The 8,927-nt window shown below is 39.5% G+C and overlaps 1 protein-coding gene across 1 annotated transcript; it reads left to right on the top strand.

The window, feature by feature from the left end:
- Window positions 1–4,426: 4,426 nt before the first annotated feature.
- Window positions 4,427–7,679, top strand: LOC107039540 (cytochrome P450 6k1). The gene is made up of 5 exons (XM_015259192.1): window positions 4,427–5,038; window positions 5,506–5,877; window positions 6,474–6,658; window positions 7,059–7,347; window positions 7,419–7,679. The coding sequence occupies exons 1-5, from the start codon at window positions 4,522–4,524 to the stop codon at window positions 7,589–7,591; spliced, it is 1,536 nt and encodes a 511-aa protein (XP_015114678.1). The 5' UTR covers window positions 4,427–4,521; the 3' UTR covers window positions 7,592–7,679.
- Window positions 7,680–8,927: the final 1,248 nt, after the last annotated feature.

Here is an 8,927-nt window from a genome sequence, read left to right as displayed (position 1 = left end):
ACAATGGGGTCTAGGAGTATGTATAGAACATTGGGGTCTAGGAGTCTCCCCTGCTTCAAAACCATCTTTAGAGCTCCTTTACACAATAATAGGAGTGCATTGACGATTTTTTCTTAACTCGCAAAAATCTTCAAACAATTTGCTACCGATTGGTGATAAAATTTTTTGGAAATCATGAAATAGGGGGGATAACGAAAATCGAAATGATTTAGGAATACACGGTGTACCTATCGCTTCGGTTAACCTTGGTGCGGCAAGGTCAGGTTTTTATTAACCCCTTGAACAGAGCATATGGCTCGACCTTCCCACCCAATAGAGGGGAGTGAATTCGGGAGGTGTATATTAGGTTTTTTCCGTTCGTTCGCAATCTTGATGGGAATAGAGGTAAAAAACTTGTTTTCGGTATCTCTTGGGTAGTTAGCCGACCTCATCGTGGAGGATTTGGTTCATTTATCTCGGGTAGAATCTGTCAATGGCCAGAGGAGATTCGAGCTACACCCTTCTTGAGAGCAAAACGTGTGGGATTCACTCGAAAGGGTAATAAATCGGTGGAGAAGCAACGAAAAGTCTTCAACAACGTAGCGGATTCACCGATGAGTTACGATAGCAATCCATTGTTGATTGCCAAAGGGGCAGATATATTTTTATATATGATTTTATATATAATTTTCATTTTTTCAAAATTTTTATCCAATCACCAAATTTTCTGAAAAAAAATTGAGGCGTGGATTTGCTTATATTAGAATACTTATACGCAATTTATTTATTCAAAAAGAAAAGAAAGCTTCTAGTTTCCTACAAAAATATTTGAGATTGAAGAATAACCTAGTTGTTGATGCATCAATAAACATCAACCACTACCAACAAACATTAAAATATACCAACCTGCCACCCATCGCGATGAATCTAACCAAAATAAGCAGCTTCACAGCTGGAATACCACAATTCGCCACTAGATGGCTAAAACCTTCCGCAACTGAAACGCTCACGTAAACTGAATTACCCCGATCAAAAATCATGCATCCTAACCGAGACCATTGGAATCACCCCCACCCCCCTGAATTCCGCTTCAACCCAATTTCACGGTGACACACATCCCAATGCACCGCGATGCGTTAATTACACAACGCTTCACCAACGTCTACATACTCACCGTTTATCCGATGAGCGCCTGACGCAAATGATTTGACACCCTCAAGTATAGCAATTTCCGCATCAAACTTTATCAACTCCTTCTCTCAAAACTTGTTAATTGCACGACGCAATGAAGACAGGGTGGAAAACAATGGCACTCGACAATGTTGGCATCGATAAATGACAATTCTGGGAAACATTGGCCTGGATTTCGTTGGCGTGCCAACACTAGTCGCCATTCGTGTTAATTGAAGTTCGTTCAACAATCGCCGTGCCATTGAACACAATCGCACGGTGTACGATAATCGGTGACATGGAATTGGTATAATTGCATTATCTCGGATGCCACTAAGCTAGACTTTAAATACCCCTTCGTTTCCATTAGGTGTAATGGGTGTGCCGTTAATTATTCGAGATGTGTTTGGTCTGTACAATTTTTATTTTGCGTGGATATCTCCGGAAATTATGGGTATGAAAAGAGAAGGCGAGAGATCTTTTCAGGAGATTAAAAAAAATCCGCGAGGAGATTGTGGATGCACTGAGAGAAAAACAAACACGTTGTCAAATAAATCTTGTTTGGGCCAACAAAATCGCCTTTTCAGAATGAAAATATCTCATATAGAGGAAAATTTATCAACAAATATTTTATCCCTATGTTACAAGATTGCTATCATATTATTATTATTGTTTCATTTGTTGTCTGTGATTATTAGACAGCTGAAACGAAAAACTACTATCCCTTGCTTCGCGTAAAACAAAGATTTTTCGGGAGCAAAATACGTATGGGAGTATCGAATAACGAAGGAGTAGAGCAAGAAATTATATTTTTGCACTCGTTACGAAATATACTATTCTTGCGTATACAGAGAATGCAATTTTTTTCTGAACTACTACATCTATTTTTGCGACAAACTCTCTGCATTTCGACGCACCCTCTGCTTATTTGGCACAAAACAATCCTTTTTTGATCATTTTCAAAAGACTATTTTCTTGGCACAAGTAAAACTTGTTTGAGAACTTTGTCGTTTTTCTCTCAGTTTAAGAAATTCTTATCAAGTGACAGTTCCTCTGAAATTCCATGGAATTTTCTCCTTAACAAATATTGAATATCGTATGGGTCAATTACTGAACTCCCGATATCGATGAATTCTCGAGTGAGTGACCCTAGCGTCCTACCAGGGCTCTAAAAACCTCTCAAACACTGGGCATAAACGAGGGATCTGATTCCTGGCTTTTACTTTCCCCATGAGACCGAGCATTTCCGCAATTTAGCCTCGAAAAACTCATCCTTTCTGCTCTCCCCTTTGCGTTAGAGGGTTCATAACTACACGTGTGATACTAGACTGTCGTCAGACAACATCGCCCACGCGATGGCTCAAGCGTAGGAGCCACACATGTATCCCCAGAGTCATCCCCCTTTCAGCAGCTCTAGTGCAAAAAGCTTTTCCCCATCGAGCTCCATAAACTTGCACGATCCCCTGGGCATCGGCTGCGCAAGGCACTTCCTCGTTACTCGAGCGAGCTGGTGGACATTGCACGTGGTCGAGTGTAATACAAACGGGTCGAAGTTCGTGGGTAATTGAAGATCACATTGCGACAATTAGTACAGTAATTAGTGCAACAGAAAATTTTACATCCGTTTTGATTTATTTTCCAATAAATCAGTCGCCTCCGAGTGTTTCATTAGCATCAGAATCGTTAGTAGATATAAAATCAACGTTCACTCCGCGAAAAAATTCGATTTTGTCGAAAGTCGACTTTACCCGTGAAAAAATTCAAGATCTGACACTTTAGCCTCAAGTGAAAATTTTTTTTTTCATTTTTTACTTTTCCCACATACTGTTGAGAGTTCTGGATAGCCCGTCCCTTAAATAACCGGAATCCACTTTCACTCGGCGGAAAAAATCGATTTTGCCGAAAGTTGACTTTTCCCCTGAAAAAATCCAAGATCTGACACCCTGGACTTTTTGGATTGTACTGGGTCGATATAACACAAAAAAACCAAAACTGTAATTTGAACAATTACAAAGCTTCCATTGGGAAGCAAGAAAACTCGCAATCTCTTATTTTCCACTTGAGTTCAGCGAAATGTTCATCTCCTCCGGAAATTTAAACCAAATCAACATATTCTCTTGCATCGTAAATACATTACAAATAATAGCATGGAATCATAATAGTCCCCATCTAACCTGTAGAATGAATCCCCTAATTGCCACTTAATTGCTTATCGGATAAATGCCATAATTTACGATTCAGTCAGCCTGTTACAGATGAGAAAATCTGATCCGCAAATAGAGAATGAGAAGGGGAAAAATTCTGATGCGTTGGGGGAAATTAGTCATTCTATTATCAGACTTGAAATTCTGATATCCTTCTCTCTCTTTCTCGCTATCGGATATATCTCTCGTTTCGTGCCTCGAGGCACTGGACGGAAGAAAACAAACACTCGTTAACGAGACGCATCAGGGCAGATTGGAGAGATTTCCTGCCGCGGTTTAACCGGGCCGCTCTTTTGCCTCATGGTGCCCTGGCTCAACCGGGGCCAGAGGTTAATTTATCGCATTAAGTGTCCTACAATTGCGTTACAACGTCCGAGTCATCACGAGTTTTTCGTTGGACTCCAGTCAGTGCGACTGCGACTCTCCCAACGTGATGGGATTACAGAATAAATTAATCGCTAACAGTGCACGGAGATAAATTTTTGATGAAAATTATCCTAGCGTACTATAGAAATGTATCATGAGTCATCGTTTCCTCATTTCATCCCGAACATTTACGCCCGCCAATGAACCAAATAAATCTTCTGTTGATCCGGATACTACGAAAACGCGGAAATGAGACATTTCATTCGAAACACAACAGAGAATCAGGAAATACGAAACAACGTCTAATATTCGTGAACAATTTTTTCTTAAAATTGTTCCATCTCATAAAGCCTCCCAATACTTTTTTCTCAACATACTATCAACACCGATGTAAATCAATCTGAGACCTGAGGAACGCGAATTCATTCCCCTCGCATTCCAAATGTTCCAATAATTTTTTCCTCCATCTTTACCATCTCATTAGCACCAAACATATGTTATTACCAATCTGCGTGTAACATGTCATTCTCCCTGGGATAATTGGCAATCCTCATCTCATCGTAAATTGTAGGAAATTTTCCAGAAACGCATGATTTATATTTTTCATGTCAGTCATGCTGATGTAAAGTTGCGTGTCGAGTAGCGACGGAGTCACGCGGTAGAAGTACAAATGATAAATAGTTCTGAAATTGAGGAACAGTCTTCTGTGAGTCTTCAATACCCGAGTAACTCATCTGTATCCTTCCGTGTCGGAAGAGAGAAAAATTGTTTGCGTGAAGTTTTCAATGAGACGAACGTAAAAATGTTGTTAACAAAATACTGGAGCATTGATTTGCTCCTGGGTTTCGGGGTTCTAGTGGTCCTGGCATATCTATACATGGGCAGAAGATTCAACTACTGGAAAAAACAGGGAGTGATGCAACCGGAGCCGACCCCCTTCATTGGCAACTTTGGCGACTGTCTGAAGATGAAGAAGAGCGCTGGAGAGTGGCTGCAGGATCTGTACAACTGGGGCGCTGGTCTCCCTTACATCGGGTTCTACGTCTTTGACCAGCCGTTCTTGCTCGCTCGCGATCCCGAGTTGATCAAGAATATCCTCGTGAAGGACTTCAACTACTTCCAGGACAGGTTCGTCCAGACGAGCCCCGAGGATCGTCTGGGGGACGCCAATCTGTTTCTCATTAAGAATCCAGCGTGGAAGTACCTGAGGTCCAAGATCACGCCGATCTACACGTCTGGGAGGCTGAAGAAGATGTTCGACCTGATGACGGAAGTCGCTGATGACCTTGATACGCATATGGCGACGCTCCCTTGGAATGGTTGGTAGATAATTGGGTGGATAATGTTCATTGTCGGGTGTTTTTTTGGAATTTCGAAGGAGAATTCGGCAACAGGATTTTTGACAAATCGTTTTATCACTATATGGCTTATTTACTTGGGATTTTTGGGGACAGGTGAAATTCAGTGAGTGAAACGTATGAAATTCAGTGATTTTACCAGCAATTTTCCACTTGTTTGTCTCTGTCTGGATTACCCACACGGAAAAATTTATATTTTGAAAAATATATTGAAAAATACCTTAAATTGGCCAAATTTGCCTTAAAAAAATTAAATATATATAAATATAATGGATGTATATTTCGATATAAATATATATCAATATATATAAAATATATGTTTTAATATATATTTTCATATATTCTTTATAAATTTGAAAAAAATATGAGATTGGCCCATATTATATATTTTTTTTAAAATAAATTTTTTGATGGGGGTAATTTTTCAGGGGATAGTATCACCATGGAGCTCAAAGAACTCTGCGCCAAGTACACGACAGATCTAATCGCCACCACCGCCTTCGGCCTCAAAGTCAACTCCCTCAACAATCCGGACGCGGAATTCCGGAAACGTGGACGCGAAATATTCAACTTCACTTTTTTCAGAAATATCGAAGTGACGAGTATGTTTTTCGCTCCGCACCTGGCTAAGCCACTCAAGTTCAAGTTCTTCTCGCCGGATAATTCAAACTTCCTGAGAACAGCGGTATGGGATACACTCAACGAGAGGGAACGCTCGGGGACCAAGAGGGGCGATCTCATTGATCTGCTTCTCGAGTTGAAGAAGACTCAGACACCCGGGCCTGAGAAAGAATTGTTCGGTACTGTCATCTCTTCGTTTTTCAAATACTTCAATTCAGTTTTAGTTACGCAATCACTCTGCATTTACCTGCGAGTCATGTTATGTACGGGAAAAAATTCAATGGAAATACTCGGAACGCTTGCTAGAAACATCTATTGAGATCAGTTTTTTCCAATTTCTTCTCCACGTGGACTCCATCAAAATATTCTATAGAAAAATATCAATATATCCCAATTTCTCCATTAAATCTCCTCTATTGGTATTTTTAATTACGATTTTACTGCGTTTTTTTCATCCAATTACATTCTAGACATTTAGACATCTTCACAATCTTAATCACAATTGAATAAAATTAATTTTTGAACTAGTTAATTACTTGATATTACTAACTGATTTTTCAATTATTGAAGTAATTATCAAATAAATTATTCGAATTCCGGACGATTTTATCGATCAGCATTCTTTTATGAAATTTATAATTATTTATACAATAGACAATTGACAATTCCATATCATAGATTATTTAATTCATAGTCAATAAAAAAATGAGATTATCAATTCTTTTATGTAACAATTCCTTCTTCCAGCTTGACTCTGTCAATTGTTAAATTTCAGATTTCGATGGAGATAATGTAGTGGCTCAAGCAGCAGTATTTTTCACTGCTGGCTATGAGACGTCAGGAACAACTCTGAGCTTTACACTTTATGAATTAGCTGTTCATCAAGATGTGCAAACAAAAGCGAGAACTGAAATTCTAACAGCGCTTCAGAAGACCAAGGGAGAGATAACGTATGATATGGTAAGAATACAAACTCATTAAATAAATATAATCAAAACCAATGGAATTGAGCAATTAATATCTCATTTCTTAGATTCATCAGCTAATTTTTGAACATATCTTGTGAATAATTGTGAAACGAACGTTGAATTGGTAAATCGTAAACCGGGTCAAGTACATGTTAACTTTTGGCCAGTTTTTGATTAATATCTCGTAATCTAAGAGAGACAGCAAAATTTTTCTCATGACCTTTTTTGTGACCCTCAATTGGCTCTACAAAAAAGGTCGTGACAAAAGTTTTCCTATCTCCTTTAGATTCCGAGATATTAATCAAAAACTGGCTAAATTCAAAATTGACATGATTCGGTTTACCGCTTCGCAACTGAATACATTCACTGATTCTCGAATTGTTCCTTCGAAGGTATTGGATTTAGCATATTTAGACATGGTTGTCTCCGAGACCCTCCGGAAGTACCCGCCACTACCAGTGCTAGATCGAGTGGCGTCGCAGGATTACAAAGTTCCAAACTCTAAGTTAGTTCTAAAAAAAGGAACCCCCGTTTATATCTCCGTATTTGGAACTCACTACGACCCTCAGTATTTCCCTAACCCCCTAAAATATGACCCCGAGCGGTTCACCGCGGAGAATAAGAAAGCGAGACCTTCTGGAGTTTATCTGCCCTTCGGCGATGGTCCTCATGCTTGTATTGGTAAATTTATCGATCATTTGTCCGAATTAATCCGCATGCGATTGCCGGACTCACGTAATTTCACATTCTAGGTCTGAGAATTGGTCTTCTACAAGTGAAGCTGGGTCTCATCGAATTACTGAGGAAATTCGAATTTTCGCCATGTGCGCAAACCCTCATTCCCATGCGACTGAACCCGAAAGCACTGATCACAGCAGCAGACGGTGGAATTTTCTTGAATGTGCGAAAGATCTCAGCAAATTAATGTAAAGAATTAGGGATGAGAGAATTATTAATTTGTTAACTGTGTGGACTAAAGTATTCAATAAAAAGGATGAACATGGATGAAAATATTGAAGGTTATTGTCATTTGGAGGCGTTTCAATTTCAGAATAATTCGAATCATATACGCTGTTGGAAAAAAAATCGATTTAGAGGGGAGTAAAATTTAGAATCGCGCAGAAAGATGAGAATTCCGTAACTTCTTCGAATTTACAATAAAAACACGAATATTCTGAACACAATCACGCTGAATAATCTAATTTTTCCGATTTCTATTGATTTTCGTAATATAATTGAACTGATTTTTTTTTCATTGATTTTTTCATTAAATTGCGCATTTTCGTCGACAAATCATGATGTGTGACTTCACTCTGAAGTTATGACATAACTCAACAACTTCTCAAGCATAAGCAATAGCGCCAATTTGATTTTTTTCCCTCGACGTTCGATTGAAATTCTCCATCGCGATGCACAACACTACAGTATCAACGAATCCATCGAGTAGATTGGAGATGCGTCGGGATAGGAATAATAGGCGCACAGTCGGGTGAATTCTATTTTTATGTACCGAGTGAAGAGAACAGAGGGTGACTATTCAAAGAGAGATGAGGGCGTGGAGATCGAGGTCGAGATGCGAGTTGAGGATTTCACCCGAATCGAATTATCGATTCCACCCAGACTCGGGCACTTCAGACTCCATCAGCCATTTTACCTCCTTCCAAATGCCTCTTGTTGCTTCACGATGGAAAACTCCGGGCTGATTCGTCGAGAATAGAGCCCGGGATTCCCGATGGGATTTCTCGTGTCCCAGTGGTATGTAAACGCTTCCAAATTCCCGACAACTGATGGCTGTTGTTGAAAGGAGAGTCGGGGTGAATGACCGGGTATGTAAACTGCCAGAGCATCAGTGCGAGGGGATGCGGCGTCTTTTAACCATATTGGGAATTAATCCTGGGTTGATCACTACGTGAGGGAAAGCCCCGCCGCGCGTCCCTTTTCTTTAATTACAATTCTGTAGTGAAGTGCAGTTTTTTGGAAAAAATTTCTATTGCTTGAGTCGAATGTTGTAAACGCACGGAGAGAAATATTCAGTAAAAATTCACGTAATCCGCAATGGGGAATCGCTTTCCGGCAATTTTTATAGGAATGGAAGAGAAGAAATCTGAAACGTTCAGTGAATTTTCAGATTCATCACCGAACAAAGTACGAAATTGTCACGTAATTTTTCCCGAAGAAGTTAAATCTTACAGAAAATTGGCGACTTATTATGCCTCCAAAATTAAAAATTCTTGAACGTTCAACAATTTTTATGAAGCTGG

This window comes from Diachasma alloeum, unplaced genomic scaffold (genome assembly GCF_001412515.2).
Source record: "Diachasma alloeum isolate Michigan unplaced genomic scaffold, Dall2.0 Dall_scaffold_00301, whole genome shotgun sequence".
Taxonomy (NCBI): Eukaryota; Metazoa; Arthropoda; class Insecta; order Hymenoptera; family Braconidae; genus Diachasma; species Diachasma alloeum.
This window is presented reverse-complemented; position numbering and strand designations above follow the sequence as displayed.

Coding starts and splice junctions, on each gene's coding strand:
- LOC107039540 (XM_015259192.1), top strand. CDS start 4,522: ATGTTGTTAACAAAATACTGGAGCATTGATTTGCTCCTGGGTTTCGGG. Junction 5,878..6,473: donor GCCTGAGAAAGAATTGTTCG/GTACTGTCATCT, acceptor GTTAAATTTCAG/ATTTCGATGGAGATAATGTA. Junction 6,659..7,058: donor GAGAGATAACGTATGATATG/GTAAGAATACAA, acceptor GTTCCTTCGAAG/GTATTGGATTTAGCATATTT.